The sequence below is a fragment of the Ranitomeya variabilis genome, chromosome 1 (assembly GCF_051348905.1).
Source record: "Ranitomeya variabilis isolate aRanVar5 chromosome 1, aRanVar5.hap1, whole genome shotgun sequence".
Lineage (NCBI taxonomy): Eukaryota > Metazoa > Chordata > Amphibia > Anura > Dendrobatidae > Ranitomeya > Ranitomeya variabilis.
This window is the reverse complement of record NC_135232.1, coordinates 891,807,782-891,835,535: the sequence shown is the minus strand read 5'-3', so window position 1 is coordinate 891,835,535 and position 27,754 is coordinate 891,807,782. Positions and strand designations below refer to the sequence as shown.

Sequence of the window (27,754 nt, the reverse complement as noted above, 5' to 3'; positions counted from 1 at the left end):
GTGTCCTGGGAAAGATAAGGAATCATGTAAATACACAGGTAACATCTTACCTACTTCATGGCTTTATATAGAGGTAGATGCATCTGGCATAACTTACCTCTCCTCTGTAGCGGAGCTCTCCTCGCTATCAGATCGTATATTATCTATACAGAAATATGGAAGAGTGAAAATACTTTTTATAAGGCTCAAATCAGACATGTTAGTATGCAGGTCCGTACTAGAGAGAGATCTATAAATATAGAGTGTAGAGCACTGATAGGACTATGAATATGGGGTCAGATCAGAGCAGAACACGTAGCTGACCAGACCACCAGAAATCCACAGGATCATCCATTGGGATCAGGTTCTGAAATTATTATGGGATTCAACCACAACAGGGCCCATAAACTTTCACAGACGTTTATCCCACCTTATTATTTGTAGGGATGGGCGAACCCGAACTGTAAAGTTTGGGACCGTACCGAACACATAGTGTTTGGTCACACGGTCCCAAACACGGGTTTCCATGGGAAACCCGTGTTACAGTTCAGGTCCAGTTCAGGTTGCAAAAAACCCCCAGAAAATTAATAATAAACATTAGAATTATACTTACCTGTCCAGCGACGCGTCCTCCCGTCCCGCTGTCTCCCGGCCACGTCTGCTTCCGGGGCCGCTCATTAACTGAAGGCGGTATTCACAAGTCTTCGGCTTTTTCCGGCAGTGTTCGTGCGGTGACGTCACTGCGACGCGGCCGGGACGGGGGGACACATTGCTGGACAGGTAAGTATAATTCTAATGTTTATTAATTTTCTGCCTTTTTTACAGCCCCCTGCCCCATCCCATATATGTAAAGTCCGAGTTCGGGGTTCGGATGTAAGTTCGTGACTTGGGCGGACCCGCCGATCCCGAACAGGGGGTTCGCACATCACTAATTATTAGTCCAAGATGTATTGATTAAAATCAGTTTTAACATTTACTTTGTTTGGGAGAAAACCCCTGTGAGCTAAACTGTGAGCCCATTGTCATTCTGTATGCACATGTATAGCATGATGCTGCTCCTAGTGATGAGGGAGCGTGCCCAGATTCTGTTATCTGAGCACACTCGGGTGTTATCTGAGTATCGTGGGTGCTTGTATATTATGTTCGAGTCCCCGCGGCTGCATGATTGGAGGGATATCCTAACAAGTCGGCAATTCCCGCATGTGTTGTGGCTATATAACAGCCATGAGACATACAGCTGCGGGGACTCTAACATATTTTTTGAACATGCCGAAGATCCTCGGATAACACTGCTCATCACTAGCTGCTCCCACTGCTTCCGTGGACCGGTCTGTACATGGCTCATCAGGTTCACTGTACGATTGCGCCCCTATATCTTGCCCATGTGTAGCTGTCACTGACATTTTGGCTTGGGGTCTTTGATACAGGATGTGTTACATATAGTGTTGAGCGATACCGTCCGATACTTGAAAGTATCGGTATCGGAAAGTATCAGCCGATACCGGCAAAGTATCGGATCTAATCCGATACCGATACCCGATACCAATACAAGTCAATGGGACACCAAGTATCGGACGGTATCCTGTATGGTTCCCAGGGTCTGAAGGAGAGGAAACTCTCCTTCAGGCCCTGGGATCCATATCAATGTGTAAAAGAAAGAATTAAAATAAAAAATAGGGATATACTCACCCTCCGACGCAGCCTGGCCTTTACCGCCGTAACCGGGAGCCGTTGTAGATGAGGTCACTGCGCTCTGATTGGTCCGTAGCGGTCGCGTGACCGCTACGCGACCAATCACAAAGCAGTGACGTCACCTAAGGTCTTTCAAGCGCTGTGACCTCATCTAAGGCCCTTCAAGCGCCCATTCTTAGGTACAACGGTAAAGTCCAGGAGCCGCCGGAGAGGTGAGTATATCCCTATTTTTTATTTTAATTCTTTATTTTACACATTGATATTAATCCCGATACCGATTCCTGAAACCACAAAAGTATCGGATCTCGGTATCGGAATTCCGATACCCGCAAGTATCGGCCGATACCCGATACTTGCGGTATCGGAATGCTCAACACTAGTTACATAGTTTCAGCGTCCTACAGAGTGATGATGATATCACAAGTCTTGTCACCCTCTTTTTGTATTAATCCTGTGTTTAATATATTTCTGTAACTCTTGTACATTTAGGCTGTAATTTGTGGCGCTCACTGTAATAACTTTTTCTCTGCTAATTGAAGCAGTTTACAAGAAGTTGCTAAGAAGGTGAATAAGAAGGGATGCTTTCCCGGGATCTGGGGGACGGCCATATCCCACTATCCCATGACGGTGCAGTGGGCTGATCCCTGGAGTTCTCTGAATCTACTCCATCCTCCTCCATAACCTCACTGCAATGTGCAATAAGTCAGTGAGTGGTGCTGCACACACTCGGCTAGTCTGCCCACACCACTCAGGCTCAAGATCTAAAAGGAGTCTCATTTTATCCACAAGTCAAGATGGGCACTGGGGATTATATCTGTGTTACCATGATTGGGGGAGCACCTTGGGGGTTCAGGCTGCAAGGTGGCAAAGAGTACCAGGAGCCTCTGCATGTTTGTAAGGTAAGAAGAACATCTCCCATAGCACCTTATAATACCTCCACTAGTGCTGCATGGTTAGAGTTACTGCCTCCGGCCTCTTTGGTACAGTATATGCCGGTTTCATTAAATATCATTTTCTTTCGTAAAGGACATTTTTTTCTCCAAAGTTTACAACAGAGATTATTCTTAAATCAGCTGCCAGAAAGTCTTTGATCATCACTGATCACGGGGAATTCTTCATGCCAGACTCTCAGGAGATGATGACTTGCACATCATGTAGAACATATGTACTGATGCAGCACAGATAACTTTGGAATAACTTTGTGCATGAATCATGGATGTACAGACGACGACTTGTAAATACGACGCAGCTATATCCACAGCCCGGGGGCAGCACAAGCACTAACAAATGTGGCAATGTTTACATGGAGAACATGGTTAATGTCATTTTAATGGCGTGCAAGCATGACTTCAAAACAAGATTCACATTTCATGTGGACCACAAGTGCTGGGTAATGCATCACCCTACAATCAAGTCCTGTCCGGGCTGTTCTGTAGTTATTATAAATATATACATCCATCCGGACAGGAATACACAAACTTACACAGGAGAGCATGCCCTGTAATTGTCATAATGGATGGCAGCATATAACTGTGCCTGAACCACACAGCAGACATATATACATTATATATATATATATATATATATATATATACACACCCACATATATATATATATATATATATATATATATATACACATACATAGATATAGATATATCCATCTACATATGTGTAAATATATTTTATATTAGACATATATATATGTATATATATATATATATATATATATATATATATATATATACTGTTCCGCATAGGTAAACATACCATCACAACTCTGAATTACCACAAGTCATGGACAGTGTAACATGACAATATTCTAATGAGTTCTAATAATACAGAACTGCTACATTTGTATGTGATATGCACTAAACACTAAAACAATATTCCTCATATTTGCTTTATTACAACTATTTTTATCCATAAATAACTTTACTTTCTGAAACAATCACAAAATTAATTCCCGTTTGTTAAAGTTACTAGTAAAAAAGAAGAAAAAAATGACTTTTAATATCCTCTCCCAGTATCATAACGCACACATAGGCACAGTGACGTCCTGCCACCTAGTGGGATGCTTTTGTACTGCCTCTTTCTACAATTTTTGGGTTTGAATATTATAAACTTTGCAACAAAACATATAATGGGATGAGGGGTAGGTCACGTATGCAGCCACCTATGGCACCAATGAGGAGAGGGGTAGAATTTATGTAGTACAAAAGCTGAAATAAATCTCTGCATGACCAACTGGATTTTGTGTCTGTGCTACTAATACTGCAGTTGCCAGGGAGGAAGACTATAAAATGAATGATTGTCTACCTGATCACTTTGATGCTAGACTCCATGGACCAGATATGTGGGGGGAGTAGGCACTCTAAAGTAGGAGAGCTTGTGCAGCCCCCTGAGACAGACATGGGTGAACTTATTTTCCCACCATATTAAATGAGCTCAGAGAAACTATTAGTAGTGTGATTATTTTCGGACCAGCATAATGTGAGTCTGTATTACACATGCAAGTACCAACCAAAGTGGGGTTCTACTGAGCTAATGAGACAGCTTCATAGGTGTGTGTCTGACAACAAGTTTGTCGATGTCTCCATCGACAGCTAGCAGAATTGTGATTGCAGCTCTGGAGGTAGGGCACTCAGTCTGACTACTGTAACTGTAAAGAACCCTTTCCAGTTTAGATGCCATAATCACTTTTCCTCCACACATAATTAATGTTCTCTAATCCATTGGCCACCTTCATACATGCAAATGAAGTCACCTCTCCACAGTAACCTACAGATAATGTCAGGTCGGCGCTGTTATACTGATTACAATGATACCTGGGTGATGAAATCCACCTTGTGGTTGTTGTTTAATCTTTATTTTCAGTTTTGGGTTAATGATATGCTCGTGCTCCGGGGCGGGCCTATGGGGGGGTCTTCATGTGGTTCTCTGCTTAGGTATTCATAATGCATTACTCCATTACTGATCTATCCCCAGATAAATGCGCCTTTTCTGGGGCAGCTGCAGGCTGCTATTTTTAGGCTGGAGTGGGTAAATATCCATGGCCCTTTCCCAGTGTGAGAATACCAGCTCCCACCTGTCTACTTTTGCGTGGCTGGTTGTCAAAAAATGGAGGGAACTCCAAGCCAGTTTTTAAGTATTTTTTACTGCAAGGAAACCCCTCTATTTTTGATAACCAGCCAATATAAAGTTCACAATTGTGGATTGCAGCCCGCAGCGGTCAGCTTTATCTGCACTGGTTATCAAAAATAGAGTTGAACTGAAACTATTTTTTTTATTTTTTATTTATTGCACAGGCGCCGTCTGATGGGGGGACCTATTTTGTAAAGCGCTGACAGAAAAAATCCCCTGTGCTCAATAGATAAAATTTACCTTTATTCTTCAATTTATTAAAAATCCAAAAATTGGTGCACTACAAAAAAACATCACCATGACGACAACATACCATAGGATAGATCAGGGTGGTGCCTAACCCTGCACTCCACTATCAACACCCTACCTACCAGCGGAGGTTGGCACCCTTATACCTGCGCAATTGGCGCCCCCGCTCACCGTCGGCTATCCCTCCTACCCCTAACAGACCCTATTAGGATGGGATGAAATTATCTCAATCATGCGTAGCAAACCACAATCATTTGCTTAGTCTGCATTGATAAGGTGGCAGATCTCTAGTTGCATCTGACCTGCCCCTGCCTACCAGCGGAGGTTGACACCCTACTTCAATACGCCAATGGCGCCCCCGCTCCTCGACGGCTATCCTCTACTCTGTCCCTTTCAGGTGGTTAAGGGCAAAGAGGATGTATTAAGGTGCTATAGTGCTTCGAGATGCAAAAGAAGTGTTCCTCAGGATTTACGTATATGTATGTCCGGATCCCCCTGACATAATATCCATTCACAATACATCTACACAGACAGGACACAATATGATTTGGTAATACTTAATTTTAGATATCACATCCAGTCTTTACAGATATCACCAGATCCCCTTAACATACTGTTCAGTCACAGTGCATGTACATACGATAAGATACAAGTTGATACTATGATTCATATATAGCCTGGGATCAACTCACATATTAACCACTGGGACCCCGGACAAATCCCTTGGAAACACAAAGTGTCTATCACTTCTATCCTCAAAAACATTTCCCATACATGCTCATATGCTTGACGCGTTTCCCCTCACTAGATACATGAGGTTCATCAGGAGCAAAAAACAGTTTTACAAAGGGTTACTTAGCTTCTCATAGTAGATGGTCTGATTGATACAATCCTCAGCATCTCAGGGCAGGTTCCCTCTAGATATGATGCCTGATGAATACTCTTATCAGCATCATCTGCTCTTGCTGCTATCAGCGAGAGAAGCTGTAGGATGATGAGAGTAGTACTCTCATCATTCGATGCCTGTGACCGGCGGTAACCTATTTACCATTGGTCAGAGCTGCTGGCTCACACGCTGTCATCTGACAGTGTGAGAACCGCAGTGCACTGACTGTTGGAAACAAATTCTTCCTATGTGTTCTGTTCGGACCCTGAACTTTCCTGTTCGGGATCGCCCATCACTAGTTTTTTCATCACAAATGTTTATTTTACTCGTTTTATGAATTAATAATGCAAAGTTTGAAGATTTTTCATATAAATAAGTAGGGTTTTCTTACAAATAAGAGGGTTTTTCTTAGAAATGGCCCCTCAGGCATATGGCGCCTGAACACGTAGTAATAATCTCTGATATGATATGGTATGATATGATAATTTGATCTTCCAACCTTGCTTTTCTCTCTGCCAATTTGTTTCTTCTGCTTAACTTTTGACATCTGAATGAATATGATTCCAGTAGCATCTAAGTGCCTTGCAATTAAGTTTTTTCCTAATTTTAATGTTTATTAATAGTTAGATCCTGAAATCTGGAGGCTATTCGGTGGTAGTTGTAAAATCTGGGTACTTTTTGTTTTGTTACGTTTATGGTTGTTAAATGTTTTTTTTTTTTTTTGTTTGCATCTGATTTTGTGTACTCTCTTTTAATTCATCCCTATGAAGGTCACTTGACTACTTTTAGAGCCCAGAAATTGAGATAATTAGATATTATAGGTGATTTTCTAACCTGTGCTTGTGAGGTGCACTGCGCCTGGATTCGAGAGTGCCAGAGATGCGCCGGACCCAGGGTTAACACACAAAAATCAATCATTTCTTGAATCCATTTTATTCACGTACATGTCACACAGATGGCATTTGATTGACACACAGATACTGCACACGTATATACAAATGGTCATCAGCAAGCCACATGGATACCAAAAATGGTATGTGCCACGTGTATGTGTTTATATACTGACATGTGAAGGGGGCCTAAGGAGAAGTGTGGAGGGGGCTGAATGCTGCACTGAGCCCTTGGCCTCTCCAAGAGTGCACCAAGGAGCACTAATTTGCATATGTAATAAATATTTTTTTTTAATGAAAAACTAAAGTAGTGAAATCTATAACACAGGCATGATTTTTATAGGGGTCAAGTTTCCTATATGATTGCATGAGTGGTTTCATTTGATTTTAGAGGGTGACAGACTCCTTTTCAGTGGGCCTGCCCAACCATTAGTGTATGTAGTCCTCCCATGGCCTGCTCTGTTATTCCTGAGTTACCGTTGCTGTTTCTACTATGTCCACATGCAGGTTTTTGTGCTTCCATTGCTCAGCTTTGGAATTTCATCAGCCTAGGCCTGTATTATTTCAGACCAGACCTTTGCTAACAGCAAGAATGATGATTTAAAGCAGGCATGCGTCCAAGAAAAATCAGTACAAAGCAGGAACTCCCTTCTGAATTGATGTAAAGTCCCCTGAAGAGAAAACTGTTGAAGTATGTGAAAGTGCTTCTTATCTTTTTCTTTATTATGTTACAGAAATGGTTTCCATTACAGTGATCATATCCCTAACAAGGCAGGTATTCAGAATATTCTTTCTGAAGCATAAGATGTCTACGGCACAGCTTTCAGCCTTTTACTAGAATGAAGAATCTTCATATTGTATCTCCCATATGCTCTAATGGACGGAAAATTGGAAAAAATTGATAATATTCTCTGCAATCATACACTATTGTAGAGAATATGATGTAAAATGTTTTCATTGAGCCTTTGCCCAGAGCCGGGAGCCCCATAAGTAATTACATTGCAAAGCTTCTATATATTGCAATGTTAATCACGGACAGCACACGGACTGTACACTGGCATCTGCGTGCTGTCAGCGGTTTTCTAGGATCCCTAGACTTGTATGGTTAATTTTGATCTCCGATACGGATCAAAAACCCACATGTCTCTGTGATTTTTTGGTAACACATGGTCCTCAAAAAAATACAGAGACGTGAATAGCCCCCTAGATTATAATGGGAACGTGTGCTGTCCATGAATACCATCAATAGAACACGTACATGAAAAACAGACATCTGAAGAAGCCTTAATGCGGTTGCCTGGCGAGAAGATATTGATGACCTAGCTCTCAACTTTTCATGAGCAAAAAGTGGGAAAGATTAGATAGTGCTAAACCATGCATGTATCACTGCTCAAGCAAAAGCCTTACCATTTTGGTAATGTAATGGTCACCATTATAAAACCCATACAGACCCTAATTTAAATCAAAATTGTTGGTTTCCATCATTTGACTTCTCATTCAATTCTATTTTTCTACTTCTGTTCAAACAAATTGAATTCATAGTTCGGACCTGAACTCAGCCATAGTTGGGTTTAAGGATTAGTGACTGAAGATAGATTCATGGGGTGCAGAAGTAGAAGGGGGCAAAGTACTACTCACAATAGAGATGAATCCTGTGCCTTCTGCACCCTCAGTGCCACACTGTACCTATTCTCCTGAACAACTCTAGCTCTTCTAGGCTCTTCTCCTCTCATCAACATGAACAAGCTGCATTGTCTGGGGATCATCTTCTACGCTCCTCTGAAGCTAGTCTCAGGAGGTTGAACAAAAGTAAGTATCTTGCAGATATCCTTTTTCCTTTTAGTTGATGGATGTTTCTGGTTCTGTATTTACCATACAACTACATGATTAGTAAAGGATAGGTGTCTTATAGATACCTCTCCATTACTAATCCGTGGGCTTGAAGTCAAAGGACAATGCAAAGGTGACATCAACCCAACAAATATGAACCCCACTTGCAACTGCTACAGGGCAAGTGGGAAGAGACGGAAATGGCGCATCTAATAGGCGTGCCTTTTCTGAGCCGCTGTGGGCTGCTATATTTAGGCTGGGGGAGGCAATATCCATGGCCCCTTACCAGCTTGAGAACACCAGCTCCCAGCTGTCTGCTTTAGCTTAGCTGGTTGTCAAAAATGGGGGGAAATCCCACATTGTTTTTTTTAAATTATTTATTTAAATAATCAAAATCAGAGTGGGGATGCCTCTAGTCTTGCTAATCAGCTTTGCTGAAGCTGACAGCTGAGAGTTGCAGCCCCAGCTGTGAGGTTTGTCTAGCTGGTTATCAAAAATACAGGGGAACCCATGCCAGGTTTTTTATCCTCTTAGAGCACAGGCGCCTGCTGATAAATACTCCCATCAGCCACCGCCTGTTCTTGCTGTTATTAGCGGCAGCAGGTGTAGGCTGATGGGAGCAATAGACCGATCAGCCAACACCAGTGACCGAAGGTAAACTTTATACCTCTGATCACAGCTACGGACTCACGCTGTCTGTGGCTGTCTCACCAGCGGTGATGATTTTGCCTCCAATCAGAAGCGGTATTTGTCATGAACCTGTACAGTAGCACAGACTTCCTGGTGAAGTCCATGTTTGGTGTCTGTGCCCGAACAGTAGGTGTTCAGTACAGATGCTGAACTTTACTATTTGGGCTCCCCATCTCTAGTCACCAGACATGCATTATTTACACACACCACCCATTAATATGTTCAATTAATATTTCTACAACGTGCACATATGTGCCAAAACTGTTACAAAGATCTATTGTGACAAAATGACTCATCTATATGTCTTATGTGTTACATGGAATTAGGGAATTCAAGTGATTGCTGAGGAAGATGAGTGCACTGTCCAGTGGTATTATCAATTTCTATTTTTTGCATTTTTCTCAGTTTATTTGAAGCTAATGTTAATTTAGAATTATAGACTAGAATCATAGAATGTTGGAGTTGTTAGGGACCTCCAAGATTATCATGTCCATCCCCTTGCTCAATGCAGGATTCATGAAACCATCTCTAACACGTCTGTCCAGCCTCTGTTTGAAGACATCCACTGAAGGAGAACTCTCCACCTCTCATGGCCTGTTCCACTCATTGATCACCCTCACTGTCAAAAAGTTTTTTCTAATATCTAATCTGTAACTTCTCCCTTTCAGTTTCATTTCATTACTTCTCGTGTTTCTATGTGCAAATGAGAATATCGATGATCCCCCTACACTGTCACATCTCTTGGGATATTTGTAGACAGCTAATAAGCCTTCTCTTTGCCTTCTTTTTAACAAGCTAAATATTCCTAGATTCTTTAACCGTTCTTTGTAGGACATAGTTTGCAGTCTGCTCACCATCCTGGTTGCTCTTCTCTGAACTTGCTCCAGTTTTTCTATGTATTTTTTAAAATGTGGTTACTAGAACTGGACACAGTATTCGAGATGAGGTCTGACCAAGGAGGAGTAGAGAGGGATAATTACTTCACGTGATCTAGACTCTATGCTTCTCTTAATACATCCCAGAACTGTATTTGCCCTTTTTGCTGCTGCATCTCAGTAGCGACTCATGTTCAGTCTGTGATCTATTAATATACCCAAGTCTTTTTCATACGTACTGTTGCTTAGTTCTATTCCTCCCATTCTGTAGATGTCATTTTTGTTTTTCTTGCCCAGATGTAGAATCTTGCATTTCTCCCTGTTAAAACCATTCTATTAAGGCCCCGTCACACACAGCGATGCTGCAGCGATACAGACAACGATGCTGATCGCTGCAGCGTCGCTGTTTTGTTGCTGTGTGGTCGCTGGGGAGCTGTCACACAGACCGCTCTCCAGCGACCAACGATGCCGAGGTCCCCGGGTAACCAGGGTAAACATCGGGTTGCTAAGCGCAGGGCCGCGCTTAGTAACCCAATGTTTACCCTGGTTACCAGTGTAAAATGTAAAAAAACAAACACTACATACTCACCTTCGCGTCCCCCGGCGTCCGCTTCCTGCACTGACTGAGCGCCGGCCCTAACAGCAGAGTGGTGACGTCACCACTGTGCTGTGCTTTCACTTTACAGCCGGCAGTCAGTCAGTGCGGGAAGCGGACGGCAAGGGACCTGACGGACACCGGAATGTGAGTATGTAGTGTTTTTTTTTTTTTTACATTTACGCTGGTAACCAGGGTAAACATCGGGTTACTAAGCGCGGCCCTGCGCTTAGTAACCCGATGTTTACCCTGGTTACCAGTGAAGACATCGCTGAATCCGTGTCACACACACCGATTCAGCGATGTCAGCGGGACCTCAACGACCAAAAAAAGGTCCAGGCCATTCCGACACGACCAGCGATCTCACAGCAGGGGCCTGGTCGCTGGTACGTGTCAAACATAGCGAGATCGCTACTGAGGTTGCTGTTGCGTCACAAAACTTGTGACTCAGCAGCGATCTCGCTAGCGATCTCGCTATGTGAGACAGGGGCTTTAGTCGCTGTCCATTGTTCAAGCTTATCTAGATCCTTCTGAATCCTTTCTCTGTCTTCTCTAGTGTTAGCTACTGATCACTTTATCTAACCTGGGGAAATGATACTTTAAAACTGACTGGACCACAGCTCACCATTTTGCCCTTGCTACTTTTTATAGACAATTACAATTCCTAAAAGTACTGACATACTTTTTAGCAGTTCTGTTTTCACTGGACTGTCCAATGAACTGGACTTAAACATGGACAGAATGAAAAAAAATTGCATTAAAAGTGTAGTTTGTGAGTAATTTGTGGCTGAACTGTTTAGAAGTCTAAATATCCAGTGATTTAGGATTCAAATGTTGGTAAAGGAGTTTTCTCATTGTTGAACATCAGTAGTGCACCCCTCCACCACCTCTCGACTTCCTGCTTGCTTGAGGGCAGTGTCCTTCTTTTTGATCTACAGTTTGGACCAGTGGCATGAACACACTGCTGGCCCAAACTGTGTCCTCTTCAACTCTTCAAGCAGCTTTACCTCTGCAGAATCTTAGGAACATAGCGACACCAAAGCTGTGCGAATCAAGTGACCTGACCAAATTCAGAGCAGTGCTTACCAGCACTGTTAGAGATAATTTGTAACTTCTGTTCTCGTTGTCTAGGAGACAGGCCACTGCTGATAGACTGCAGAGGTGGCCGGTAACTAGGCAATGAAAAGTAAACAATACAACTGAACATCCCCTGTATTCTTGAGAATGAAGTGGATTATTAATAACAAGAAAATTGGAAAGTTGCTTGTTTTCACAAACGCTTTGCAATTTTAACTATCTATGATGTTGAGACAACCCCTGTAAAGAGTTTTTAGCGTTGAAGTCTAATCCCAATAAAGGATTTCCTACCTTTTAAAATGCTTCCCAAATGCCTCTCTAGTATCTATTCCTGCGTCCTCTGCAAGATCCCACTGTCATCCACCTCTCACTGAACATGATGTCACATATGGCGTCCTCTACACAACCAAACCTGGGAGAGAAGGTCCCAAGGAATGTACATGATGTCCCAGAAAGTTGGAAAATCAGAGCTAAGGTAGCACTTGACTGGCAAGGGGATAAGAGAAATGGTGGCACATCAAAACATTATAATATAGTGAAAAATAAAAGCGATGTGGTGTGACATAAATAATAAAAAGGAAGAGCTTCTAATTCTAATATTTTAGTTGAAGGGATCCATAAGATCATGGTTTAAACATATAGTTTAGTATCCGATACAAGCACAGTGAGGTAATCCTTCATATATCCTTTGACCTGCTGTGGAGCCTGTGAAGGGAACAGATGTCAGAATGAATTATTTTATTATAATGGTTCAGAAGCATGTTAAATTGGCTGTTAGATAGTGCAGCAGACACGGGGAAGCTGGGGTGTAATCCACTTTAATGTATACCAGGTCCATTCTTCAACTAAGCTCTCAATTCCCAAAACATTCCGCACTTTTTCTTTCTGTGAAATAAGCTGTTGGAGATCTGTGTGACTCGCTGTTTTTCATTGTAATAGAGTAAGGGAAGTACACGTGCAATGGTCACAGCTTATGGTTTGGAATTGCCAAGTGTAGACTGCAAATCTAAACGTAGTTCATAAGGCACGACTTTGTGTATAACAGATGTAGCTTCTATGTGAAGGGAAATCAAACACAGGGAAATCTACTTTTATCTGTTCGCCTTTTCTCCAATGGACTGCAGTATGTCTACTTATATGGATGATATTGTGTCTAGTTATATATAGTTGACTCTTAGTTTTTAAGGTTGAAAGTAGACATTAGTCTATCGCGGTTAACCTCACCTAACGTTGATCCAGTGGAAAGAATATTAATCCTTATCAACTCCACATACTGCAATATTCATTCATAAAAAAATTATTAGTATATATTACTATTACCCATAAACTGAAATATTTCAAGAAAGGCATCCAGGGCCCTCTTTGAACTTGTTTAGTGGTAGATGGTTCAATTCTCTCACTGCTATTAAGGTACCTTCACACATAACGATTTCGTTAACGATATCGTTGCAACGTCACGCTTTTGGTGACGTAGCAACGATCCCGCTTAACGATCTCGTTATGTGTGACAGCGACCAATGATCAGGCCCCTGCTGGGAGATCGTTGGTCGTAGGGAATGATCAGGACCTTTTTTTGGTCGCTGATCACCCGATGTCATCGCTGGATCGGCGTGTGTGACGCCAATCCAGCGATGCGTTCACTTGTAACCAGGGTAAATATCGGGTTACTAAGCGCAGGGCCGTGCGTGAAGCTGACTGCGGGGGACGTGACAGACATCGGAATGTGAGTATGTACTGTTTTTTTTTTTTTTTAACTTTTACAATGGTAAAACGGGTAAATATCAGGTTACTCAGCGCGGCCCGATGTTTACCCTGGTTACCCGGGGGTTTCGGCATCGTTGAAGACAGTTTCAATGATGCCGAAGTCGTTCCCCTGATCGTTGGTCGCTGGAGAGAGCTGTCTGTGTGACAGCTCCCCAGCGACCACACAACGACTTACCAACGATCACGGCCAGGTCGTATCGCTGGTCGTGATCCTTGGTAAGTCGTTTAGTGTAACGGTACCTTTACAGTAAAGAATCTGTGTCTGTGATTACGATCAAATCTTCTTTACACTAGATAAAGAGAAAGACCCCTTGTGAATGTTGCAGGCCAATGTATAAAAACATCATTAAAAACATCTCTGTACCTTCATATATTTGTATACTGTAATAAGATCCCCCCCAGACCTTAATTTTTCCAAACTGAAAAACACCAACTTTGATAACCTGTCTTGGTATTGTAGTTTAGTTATCCATTCCCTAAATAACTTTGTTTGCTCTTCTCTGCACCCGTCCTGGTTCAGTTATGTCCTTCTTATACACTGGAGCCCAACATCGTACCATTTATATAAATGTGGCCACATTAGTGACTTGTATAGAGGCAAAACTATGTTCTTGTCACTATCATCCCTTCATTTCATTTACCTCGGCAGCAGCAGCTGTTTGGAACTGGTCACTGAAGATGTATTGGCTGAGTGTCCACCCATACATCCATACAAATGTTCCTGGCGCCACTCACAAGCTTTCAATGTAAGTCTATGAGAGTCTTCTTCAGCCTCACTCTAGCACTCAAAGACTTACATTGAGTAATGACTTCTGGCTCATCCAGCAAATGCTAGAGTGATCCAACAGGTCACAACCTACAAAAAGCGACCAGAGCGGCGGCAATAACAGATAATGATGGCCACTGGTAAGTTTGAGACTAAGTGCAGAGAGCTTCAAGTAGTGGTACCATTCCAGTGGTAAAAAAATGCTGGAGTGGTGCTTTAAGTATTAGTGGTGGATTCCTTTGGAATGAGACATCGGATCACAGATATCAAAGTATCACGTTATTCCGCTTCCCATCACCTACATGCCCTTATAGACTGCTTAGGAGGGTTGATCCTACTGACAGATTTCCTTTTAAGAAGGCAACCCCAATGTTATATTGTAAACCAAGTCTGCACTAATTCAAAAGTTTTTCATGCATGTTAAATAGAGCATCGAGGTAAGAAAACAACATTTTGTAAAGTGTAATTTGTTGTCGGTGTAGGAAATCTTTAAATCATTCACATTTTCCCTTTAAATGACTAAAACATCATTGTAGATTTTAGTGTTAAAACAGATGAAGAAATCTATATTTTTGCTGAGATTGATGAATCCCTGGGTTCTCTGTGTGAGGCTCAATACAATAATTTATTAAACTGTACAACAGATAAAATCATTGCCAGCAGCAGTTCCCAGGAGGAAGTTTTATTTCTTGTGGTACATCATATATTATTAGGTCAGTTCAGATGGACACATTAGTATATGACTTTATCATGGTCGGCACCTCCTTTGGTAGTAGATGTTCACCCTGGATTTCAGCAGCGCCTTTGCTATCCATCATATACAGTATTATGTCATTACTCGTTATTAATCATTTGGCATTTCCAGGCACTATGTTTCCTGTGAGACCCTGCCGCAGTCACGTTTCCCATTATTCACACTTTAACCCCTGCCATTGTGGAGACTTGGTCTTTACTTTTCCATATGTAGGGATTTTTGCTCACTTAAATATATACGGAAGTTCACCCGATGTACTTAGTGGGGGGTTTGTTTTTGCTTTCTTTGGCTACTCATGAGTTTTCCAAACCTGACATTCCTAATGTTTATTTAACAAATGGGAAAATAAGAAAATGATGGAAGTAGGCAGGGGATGATGATGTATTAGTCCTGCAAAAACTGTAAGATCATAGCCTCTAAAGCATGTATATGTATATAAACAGCATGCTCCAGTGTACAACCATACATGTTTTAAATCTGCAGTTAAAAGCTTTTTGAACCTGCCTGGTGCTCGCACTTAGAGCTCCGCTGCCGAGAGGTGGCACCGGTGTGGACTCAATTACCGCTCTGTCTATAGAGAGCGGTAACTGTAACCATGATCCAGACACTGACTGTCAGCCGGCTGTAATGCTGATCCTGCTGTCAGTCAGAGTTGGGGCACAGTTACATTGGCTCTATACACAGAGCGGTGACTGAGCCTGTGCCAGGCTCACCCACATGAGTGGAACCGGAACACTACTGGGAGGAATAAAAAGTTCATTTCCTCCCAGCTGGGGTTCTAAGTGCAGGTTCAGAGCAGTATCAACATGCAGACCACATATCTGCAGGTTAATAGCATTTTTTCACATGACAGGTGTCCTTTAAATCAGTCTTCCTGTTATTTCAGGTACATTTTCAGAATTGGTTGTTGTGTGTGTTTCATTTCTGGCTATTATTTGACTTGTGTGTTGCTTGTATAATGCCTTTTTCATTAGTTTTCTCCTCTGTATTCCCCTATCTCTAATTCCCACTTCATTCTGGGCTGGTGGGAGGAGACTAGCTGCTATGATGTCTCCTAAATACAGCACATGCAGCCATGATGGTTTCCTGCTCTTCCTTCTCTGGATCACACAGAGAGGAGCAGCAGTAGCATGGAAAACATTTCACAACAGTACTTAACTGTGTGGCTGTGAATCCAGCATTGGAGTGAGGTAAAACTGTTGCTTGATGATACAGCTGCAGCTGACTGTGTCTCTCATTATGCTCTCAATATGCTGAGTGGTCCTCACTCCCCCTTTCCCCTCTCTCCATACAGTATAATAAGGGTCTCATTCTGCTGGCAGTCCATCTTGTTTTGAGTATGAAGTGGAGAAAGAACATTCCTTTTGATAAGATATATTACAAAGCTTCTTGCTTTCTGCAGTACTGTTGATTAAAGTTTGTTGAAACAACCATGACCATTTGATGTAGTACTTGCCCACGTGTGATCACCTGCCTGGCTCACTGACACCCTTGTCTAAATATACATTTGTTCATTACTATAAAAAATTCAGATATTCATTAGAAAAAAAAATGTGCATGTTGCAACCCCCGTAATATTCCAATTGTGCAAGGTCTTTTTTTTTCTGCAGAGTGAGCTGACATTTGGATTTATACCATTTCAGTGTAGATATGACATTTTGACCTCTTCTTCTTATTGCATTTTTCCCTGAATTGCGGTGATCAAATCCCCACAATTCTGGTGTTTCAATCTTCTGTCGCTAGTTTACCGTTTGGGTTAATAAATTTTATAATTTGATTGATCAGACTTTTTTGGACACAGCAATAATACATACAATGTGTTTTTTACAGTTATTTTATTATTTTAACCCCTTTTTGACATGGCAATTTTCCTTTTTAGCTCTTTTGCTTTTTTCCTTCCATTTTTCCAAGAGCTATAGCTACAATAAAAATAATAATAACTATAACTACAATTTTTTTTAGTTGACATAGCCATATGATGGCATTTTTTGTGAGGCAAGTTGTAAAAAGTGGGAAAAAATGGCACAATTCCACAATGTTTTTGGGGTTTTGGTTTTACGGCGTTCATTACATAATGAAAATGATCTAGCAATATGATTCTACAGGCAGTATGATTACTGATACCAAATAGTATTTTTTTTTAACATACCACAGCTCCTGGACAAGGAAGGATGCACAAGTGAGTATATACAGTAGATCATGACATCATGGGATCACAGGTGCTGCTTTCTGTGAGGTAAACCATTTCCCTACCTTTTTCAAAACAAAGGTTGCCTCACAGAAAGCAGCAGCTGTGATCCCCTGCTGTAATGTCTATATTCTCTCCTGTTTCCCCCCCTGCCCAGGAGCTGTGGTATGATCAGACCATGTCCCTGTACGGTCAGACAAAGCCATCACACAGTACACAGCAGGGGCACATGTATAAGGGTACCGTCTCACAGAACGATTTACCAACGATCACGACCAGCGATACGACCTGGCCGTGATCGTTGGTAAGTCGTTGTGTGGTCGCTGGAGAGCTGTCACACAGACAGCTCTCCAGCGACCAACGATGCTGAAGTCCCCGGGTAACCAGGGTAAACATCGGGTTACTAAGCGCAGGGCCGCGCTTAGTAACCCGATGTTTACCCTGGTTACCATCGTAAATGTAAAAAAAACAAACAGTACATACGCACATTCCGGTGTCCGTTAGGTCCCTTGCCGTCTGCTTCCCGCACTGACTGACTGCCGGCCGTAAAGTGAAAGCACAGCACAGCGGTGACATCACCGCTGCGCTCTGCTCTCACTGTACGGCCGGCACTCACAGTCAGTGCGGGAAGCAGACGGCAAGGGACCTGACGGACACCGGAATGTGAGTATGTACGGTTTGTTTTTTTTACATTTACGATGGTAACCAGGGTAAATATCGGGTTACTAAGCGCGGCCCTGCGCTTAGTAACCCGATGTTTACCCTGGTTACAAGCGAACGCATCGCTGGATCGGTGTCACACACACCGATCCAGCGATGACAGCGGGAGATCCAGCAACGAAATAAAGTTCCAAACGATCTGCTACGACGTACGATTCTCAGCGAGGTCCCTGATCGCTGCTGCGTGTCAGACACAGCGATATCGTATGGATATCGCTGGAACGTCACGGATCGTACCGTCGTAGCGATCAAAGTGCCAATGTGAGACGGTACCCTAAGATTATCTCAGCACAGGAACATTTTTTTAAACACGTCCAATTGTGGAACTTATTATTATTCAAAGATCTATTGATTAAAATGACCTTTGTTTGTGGGAAAACCCCTTTAATTTGATAAACTTGGAGATACCGCCTATGTGTTTTTCTTGGCATATTTATTTCTTTATCTTTAATAAGGGGAAAAAGAGGTGATTCACTTTTTTTCATATTTTTAAAAACATTCTTTTAACATTTTCCTGAGCTGAATGAAGAAGACCTAGCATATCAAAATTCAGTACGTTATATGTTGGCAAGGAGATAATAGAAGAATTAAGGGATAATTTGAACTTTTACATTCTTTTTATGTTTGTATATTTTTAAACGCACTTTTTCTTTTTCTATTTTACTTTGTCAGTTTCTTTAGGGGACTTGAATGTGCGATAATCTGATCGCTTGTGGTATATACTGCAATGCTTGTGAGATTAACATATAACTAATAGTGTGTCATATGTTGGGAAGTAGTAAGAGAGGATGTCCGCTGCTTTAACAAATAGGCCCATGATGGTGTTAATATAAAAAACACATACTCACGTGCCAGACCCCACCGCTATTTTATACTGCTGCTATTATTCCCCGCCAGTCTTGTGGCACCCCTTTCTATATGGGGGCAACCTCTGAAGCCAATCGGTGTCCACTGATTTATCATGTTTAACAGCTGTCCTTCAAAATCATATGATCAATTAATTACTTTACAAATCATTATACCATGGGAGGGAAGACGGAACAAAACACCTCCAAGTCCCCTACAAGGTGAAGCAGGAAATAAGGAGCACTATTTAAGGTACCATTGCAATATAGATTCCAGTATTGACTCCTTAAATGGAATCGGTCACCATATTTTTGCTACCTAATCTGAGAGCAGTATGATGTAGAGACAGAGACCCTGATGCAGTAATGTGTCACTTACTGGGCTGCTTGCAGTAGTTTTGATAAAATCACCGTTTTATCAGCCGCAGATTATCCTTAGACTATTAGTAAGCCTGATGCCATGTAATCCTCCATATTCATGAGCTCTGTATAACCCCACTCCCATTACTGATTGACACCTTTCTGCCTACACACAGTGCACACAGAAAGCTGCCAATCACTGGTGTGTGTGCCGGGTAATACAGAGCTCATCATTCAAGAACTGGTAGTTCTGCAGCAATACAAGAGTTTTTAATGAAAAATGCAGCAAGCAGACCAGTATATGATACATCATTGGAATCAAGGTCTCTTCCCCTACTTCATGCTACTCTCAGTTGGGATAGAAAAAAAATCGGTGCCATATTGCCTTTAAAGGAAATTTGTCAGCACATTTTTGTTAAAAAAAAATGAGGATATTGTGAGGTAAGGACTGTGACACAGATTTCAGAGATATGTAACTTATTAGACTGTGTGCCGCTCAGAGGCGTATCTAGTTTTTGGTTTGGAGGGGTGAAACTTCTGAGTGGGCCCCTAGCCAGGTAACCCAGATTATAACTGGGTGATGCACCCTAATAGTGGAGGAGAACCTCAGCAGATGCACCTGCTGTGTGGTACTATGTGCCTTCTAAATTCTAAAGCAACCCTCTATAATATAGTAATGTTGGGTGCAAGTGCGCTTGAAAACAGTGACAATGTTTTGCCCCCTAGAAAGTAATAATGCTCTCTATGTGCCCCTTTGACAGGCACAGTAACCTGAGTTGAAATCAGGGTCTCTTTTCTTACATTATGCTGCTGTCAAGTGAGGTAGCAAAAACCTGCTGACAGATTCCCAGAAAAAAAGGTTTTGTCATGGGGAAGAATAAAGTTACCGGGTTTTCAACACTTTCCTGTCCATCATTATAATAATGGTTTGGTCCTTTGAACATTCTCTTATTGGTCATTGAAATATTAAATTTCTTAGTTTATCGGATTAAAGACACTTCTAGATTTTCTGTAATATATATATATATATATATATATATATATATATATATATATATACTAGCTGTACTACCCGGCTTCGCCCGGGTTAATGACTGCTGTTAGCAAAATAGAATGTGTTAACAAAAATTTATTCTGCACACAAAAACCACAAAACAAATAGATAGAAATGTAATTATTAAAAGGCAAAAACTAAGCTAATAGAAGCATTTCACAACATATATTAGCTTTGTTATACTGAGAATGTCTTTGTTGCCTATATTAACCAATCAGAGCTCAGGTTAATTAACTGTAGCAAAATAGAAGCTGAGCTGTGATTGGTTGCTATTGGCAGCCTGATAAATCCCCAGCCAACAGGAAGCCCTCCCCCCTGGCAGTATATATTAGCTCACACATACACATAATAGACAGGCCATGTGACTGACAGCTGCCGTATTTCCTATATGGTACATTTGTTGCTCTTGTAGTTTGTCTGCTTATTAATCAGATTTTTATTTTTGAAGGACAATACCAGACTTGTGTGTGTTTTAGGGTGAGTTTCATGTGTCAAGTTGTGTGTGTTGAGTTGCGTGTGGCGACATGCATGTAGCGACTTTTGTGAGATGAGTTTTGTGTGGTGACATGCGTGTAGCAACATTTTGTGTGTCGAGTTGCATGTGACAGGTTAGTGTAGCAAGTTGTGTGCAGCAAGATTTGTGCATGGCGAGTTTTGCGCGTGGCGAGTTTTATGTGTGGTGCGTTTTGAGTATGTGCAAGTTTTATGTGAGGCAACTTTTGCATGTGGTGCAACTTTTGTACATGTGGCAATTTTTCTGTGTGTGCAAGTTTTGCATGAGGTGAGTTTTCCATGAGGTGAGTTTTGCACGTGTGGCGAGTTTTGCGTGAGCCTAGTTTTGCATATGGCGAGTTTTGCATGTAGCGAGTTTTGCGCGTTGCGAGTTTTGAGTGGTGACTTTTGTGTTTCGACTTTTATGTGGCGAGGTTGGTGTGTGTGTGGTGAAATGTGTGCTGAGGGTGGTATATGTGTTCAAGCACGTGGTAGTGTGTGGCGCATTTTGTGTTTGTGTTCACATCCCAGTGTGTGGTGAGTATCCCATGTCGGGGCCCCACCTTAGCAACTGTACGGTATATACTCTTTGGCACCATCGCTCTCATTCTTTAAGTCCTCATTGTTCACATCTGGCAGCTGTCAATTTTCCTCCAACACTTTTCCCTTCACTTTTTCCCCATTATGTAGATAGGGGCAAAATTGTTTGGTGAATTGGAATGCGCGGGGTTAAAATTTCACCTCACAACATAGCCTATGACGCTCTCGGGGTCCAGACGTGTGACTGTGCAAAATTTTGTGGCTGTAGCTGCGACGGTGCAGATGCCAATCCCGGACATACACACATACATACATACACACATTCAGCTTTATATATTAGATATACCTGTATGTAATCTCCTGTATATAGTATATACCTGTGTGTCATCTCACCTATATATAGTATATATCTGTGTGTCATCTCCTTCTGTATATAGTATATACCTGTATGTCATCTCCTCCTATACATAGCATATACCTGTATGTCATCTCCTCCTGTATATACTATATACCTGTAGGTAATCTGCTCCTGTATATAGTATATACCTGTGTGTCATCTCCTCCTGTATATAGTATATACCTGTATGTCATCTCCTCCTGTATGTAGTATGTACCTGTATGTCATCTCCTCCTCTATATAGTATATACCTGTGTGTCATCTCTCCTGTATATAGTATATATCTGTGTGTCATCTCCTCCTGTATATAGCATATACCTGTGTGTCATCTCCCCTGTAAATAGTATATACCTGTGTGTCATCTCCTCCTGTATATAGTATATAACTGTATGTCATCTCCTCCTGTATTAGCCCTCGTTCACACGTTATTTGGTCAGTATTTTTACCTCAGTATTTGTAAGCTAAAATGGCAGCCTGATAAATCCCCAGCCAACAGTAAGCCCTCCCCCTGGCAGTATATATTAGCTCACACATACACATAATAGACTGGTCATGTGACTGACAGCTGCCGGATTCCTATATGGTACATTTGTTGCTCTTGTAGTTTGTCTGCTTATTAATCAGATTTTTATTTTTGAAGGATAATACCAGACTTGTGTGTGTTTTAGGGCGAGTTTCGTGTGTCAAGTTGTGTGTGTTGAGTTGCGTGTGGCGACATGCATGTAGGGACTTTTGTGAGATGAGTTTTGTGTGGCGACATGTGTGTAGCAACTTTTTGTGTGTCGAGTTGCATGTGACAGGTTAGTGTAGCAAGTTGTGTGCAGCAAGTTTTGCGCATGGCGAGTTTTGCGCGTGGCGAGTTTTATGTGTGGTGCCTTTTGAGTATGTGCAAGTTTTGTGTGAGGCAACTTTTGCATGTGTTGCAACTTTTGTGTATGTGGCAATTTTTCTGCGTGTGGCAATTTTTCTGCGTGTGCAAGTTTTGCGTGTGGCGAGTTTTCCATGAGGTGAGTTTTGCACGTGTGGCGAATTTTGCATGTGGAGATTTTTGCGCGTGGCGAGTTTTGAGCGGCGACTTTTGTGTTTCTACTTTTATGTGGTGAGGTTGGTGTATGTGTGGTGAAATGTGCGCTGAGGGTGGTATATGTGTTCGAGCACGTGGTAGTGTGTGGCGCATTTTGTGTGTGTGTTCATATCCCCGTGGTGGTGTGGTGATTATCCCATGTCGGGGCCCCACCTTAGCAACTGTACAGTATATACTCTTTGGCGCCATCACTCTCATTCTTTAAGTCCCCCTTGTTCACATCTGGCAGCTGTTAATTTGCCTCCAACACTTTTCCTTTCATATTTTCCCCATTATGTAGATAGGGGCAAAAATGTTTGGTGAATTGGAAAGCGCGGGGTTAAAATTTCACCTCACAACATAGCCTATGACGCTCTCGGGGTCCAGACGTGTGACTGTGCAAATTTTTGTGCCTGTAGCTGCGACGCCTCCAACACTTTTCCTTTCACTTTTTCCCCATTATGTAGATAGGGGCAAAATTGTTTGGTGAATTGGAAAGCGCGGGGTTAAAATTTCACCTCACAACATAGCCTATGACGCTCTCGGGGTCCAGACGTGTGACTGTGCAAAATTTTGTGGCTGTAGCTGCGACGGTTCAGATGCCAATCCCGGACATACATACATACATACATACATACACACACACACACATTCAGCTTTATATATTAGATATATATATATATATATATATATATATATATATATATATACACACACACTGGTATCTATAATTACGTATATATATATACTATTATTATTTATTTATATAGCACCATATATATATATACTGTATATATCTCATGTTTGCTTAGTGGCAGCTTTTTCAATGTGGCTATAAGAATATTTAAGACATAACTGTAAAATCATTTTTCTTTTTGTGTATTTTGTGGACTTAAAATAAGAATTCTCAGGAGAAAGCTAAGTCTTGCTTATGTCAACTATACATTTTTGTTCATTTTTCAGCTGTCCACAAGGACCATCATGCGCTAACAACAATGTTTTGAATTGAAATAACAAATGGCATTGTCATCACCCATATATAAAGGTCACTGGTTGCTGATTTTAAATGCATTATTTTATCATAGCTACCCACTCAAAGCTTTTCTCAAAAAATATATTTGCCTTAATGTCCAAGAAATGCTTTAATTCATTAAAGGGGTATTCTGTTGTTAAATTTACTTAATTAGACAACATGAAAATAACAAAGTTTCATTTGATTTGCTTTTTCCATCTGCTATCATTCTCCTGCAGTGAGAGTGAATTTCTTCCATAGTCTACAGTTTTTCTATGCTGCGTGGCCACTGGTGCCTGGTATAGTATGCACAGTAGTTATTTCCAAGAAAGGAGTTAACTCCTAACATCCCAGTCAGATCTCTCCAGTCCATTGATTTTTATACAGCAACTAGCTGCTCACCTCCTTCCCCTTCTCACTCAGCTCCTGACAAGCTGCTATTATAAATCTTGCTAAATCACCAGCCACCCCCATCAGCAGCATTCAGAGCATTCAAGTGCCCTGTTATCTCTATATGCTGTAAGGTGGCTGTTAGACACATGGTGGATGGGAGATGAATCTGGAGTAATACTTTATTACATATAGGACTGAAAGGGGTTAATTGACCATGACAGGTTGATTATGAGCAGCTGAGTAGTTCGGAGAGACTGCTGCTCACTTCTCCACCTCTGGCAGTGGTTCACTTTGCAAAATGAGGCCTGTTTTTTATCTCACACAAGTCAGTGTTTGTGGAGGTTGCAGGTGTCCTGGATTGTGCGGTTTTGCCATTAGAGCATGACATAGCAAATTGTTGTCTTTCTGAGGCAATACCTTTCACTGCCTGTTTTTTTTAGCAATGTTTTACCTCACAGAAAGAATCAGCTGTGATCCCCTGCTGTAGTCTCTGTACACTCTCCTTCTTGTCCTTCCCTGCTCAGGAGATGTAGTATGATCAGACCATGTCCCTTCACGGTCAGACACAGCCTTTAGGCCGGGGATACACTTGTGAGTGTGATGTGAGAAACTCGCACTGGTCTCTCGAATCAATTCCTGGCACTGCTGCCGGCACTCGGCACCGGAGCGTGCCGCTGCTTGTATATCTATGCAGCTGCACACTCTGGCCCCGAGTGCCGGCCGCAGTTCTATTGATGAGAGAGACTCATACGAGTTTCTCGCATCAACTCGCAAGTGTGACCCCGGCCTTACACAGTAAACAGGAGGGACACATTTATAAGATTATCTCAGCACAGGCACATTTTTTTAAACACACCCAATTGTGGAAATTAGTATTATTCCAAGATCTATTGATTAACATGTTGATTAAAATTAACTTTATTAATTGGAAAATCTTTTTAAGGGCTACCACAAAAAGCTAAGCACAGTGCTCAGCAGCTCCATAAGGAATAGTGCCCTATTCCGCCTATCTCTCCGGGTCTGAGCAGTCAGATCCCCACTGATCAGTAAGTTATCTGCTATCTTTTGGGTAGGTGAGAGATGTAGCCTATGAGCACAAATAACTATACATTGTATAAACCAACTCCAGTTGCTGTTAAAGCTCTGAAACAAATGGTGTTGTGACTTCTGTGGTCAAATACCACGTATAATCTCAAGTTAAATATTTATTTAAGCCTCTTTTATTAGTATATTTTAAGCGGTACTGTATATAGTTATTGTACTGAGGCTTTAGCTTATTAGTGCTGTTGCTATATTGTTTGCAGACTTCAAAAAGGAGTAGTATAAACTCTAGTAATGCCTAGATCATATATTTTGGTAACGCTGCTTTGCATAAACACAGTTTCTCTCTTGGCCTCGGCCATAGCCAGAGCAGCATAATGGACAGTGGCCATTACTAGCACACACTCGAGCATGAAATAAAGGCATGTTCTCTTTTTTGGAACACAGCCTGAAGTAACAAACAACAACATTCACATTATACTAACCGAGATGGTTCATTCATCCATTCACATTCCCTGATTCTTTTGTTTAGCTCATTTAGCAGCCAGTCTAGATCACATATTTCCCAAATAAACATTTCTCTGGACTTCGTGAAGCCATAAATCATTTTATATAACCAACCCCCAAAGATCTGGCTTTATTACTAATATTTATGTGTTCGCAGCCATATTGCTAGAAAAGCAGATATGACGTCTGCCCCACCCTTCATTGAGCTGTGCTGAACTTAGGAGATGGCCCCAATTCTGACCAGAACAGTTTACACCATATTGTCAACCGTAGTGCAACAGAAAAGTTGCCAAACCCTACTTGTAACCCTAACATATCCTAATTTTACATCCCCAGGAATCCAGAAAGTTAGGAGTTGCTTGATGGAGCCAACACACTGCAGAGCTGCATTAATTATTTCATAGTCCATGTTTTGGACAGGCAAGGTGACAAAAAACTGCAAAAATGTGTTTTCTTTTACCATATGGGTTGAATAATTTTACATTAGGATGATTGGACTTTTACAGATGCCATGATACCAAATATGCGTCATTTTTATTTTCTTTATAGACTTGAATGGCAGAGAAGGCCACATAGGCTTATTCTACCGTTTTAAGAACCCAATTCACTACTATTATCTCAACACATCTAAAGGCACATCTCTCAATAATGTCTATTCTTAGTGCAGACTTGGACTAGGCGGTCTTAAAGGGAATCTGTCAGTGGGATCAACCCTCCTGAGCCATCTATATTGGCATATAGGTCATAGAAAGCTGAATAAAGTGATACCTTCATATATGCGATCCGATGTCTTATTCCAGAGAAATCCACATTTTTTAATATGTAACTGGGCTGTTATGATCTGCCTCCAGAGCTCATTTTAAATGAAAAAGAGTGTTACCAGTGTGAGACATGTAATGACTGACAGTCTGCTCTGCTGATCTACATGTCTCACTCTGGTAACTCTCCCTCTTATTTAAAATAAACTCTCAGAGAGATCTATGTCCAACCCATAGATCTTAACAGCTCACTTACAAGTAAGAAAAACAATGGTTGATAAACGTAATATTTTTTTTGCTAAATACCTTATTTTGGTGTTATTAAAATGTTCAATTTATTTGGCATTCAGTGTTGCTTTTCACAAAAGCCATGCACCTTTTCTGCCAGGTCAGCCCCTCTTCTTGGACACCACACAGAGTGTCTAATATATCATAATTTTGGTGTAGGTCATGAAAGTCAGATTTCTGACAATTATTATGTCAGCATTCTGAATTATGTTATTTGATACTGTTTCTTCTGCAGAATTCATATGGAATCCTATAGACAGTATCCTCCATAAATCAGAGGCGTGCAGTTACAGTAAGGCACCTCTGTACTTCCATGGAAGCCCTATTACAGCTCCGCACATAAAGGAGTTATAAAGCGACCCCATGCATGAGCCGCTCAGCTCAGCGGAGGTCCTGTACTACAGTGGGACAGTGGGACAGTTGTTTTTTCACATATCAGATTACTGCACGATGCCTAGATTGTAAAAGTTATAATACCCTATTCATGGGATAGGTTATAACTTTTATTTATTATACATATATTAGAACACACCACAAACACTTAAAGGGGTTGTCCGGTGAAAACACCGTGAGATGGATGATAACTTATTGATCAGAGGAGGTCCGACAACTGAGGCCCTCACTGATCAGCAGAACGCGGCACTTTTAACCCTGTCAGTATGGAGTCACAGCGCACATCCTAGACCACCTCTCTATTCTTTCCTATGGGGTCGTTCTTTTTTCCGGTAGCCCCATGGAAAATGAATAGAGTGGCGCTTAGCGACCGGACGGTCCATTCTACAACAGGAATAAAAGTGCCCCGTAGAGAATAAAAATTCCCCAGTCTGCCAATCAGTGAAGGTCCGATCTGTTGGACCCTCGCGATCAATAATCCATAAAATGAGTAAGTATGGCACTTAATATACA

The 27,754-nt window shown here is 41.5% G+C and overlaps 1 protein-coding gene across 1 annotated transcript in view; it reads left to right on the top strand.

Moving 5' to 3' along the window:
• The first annotated feature begins 2,404 nt into the window (after positions 1–2,404).
• SYNPO2 (synaptopodin 2) overlaps positions 2,405–27,754 on the top strand; it is a 367,769-nt gene continuing 342,419 nt past the window's right edge. The window contains exon 1 of the mRNA XM_077278542.1: positions 2,405–2,570. Coding sequence (XP_077134657.1) covers positions 2,466–2,570 — 105 coding nt within the window. The 5' untranslated portion in view covers positions 2,405–2,465. The remainder of the gene's footprint in view (positions 2,571–27,754) is intronic.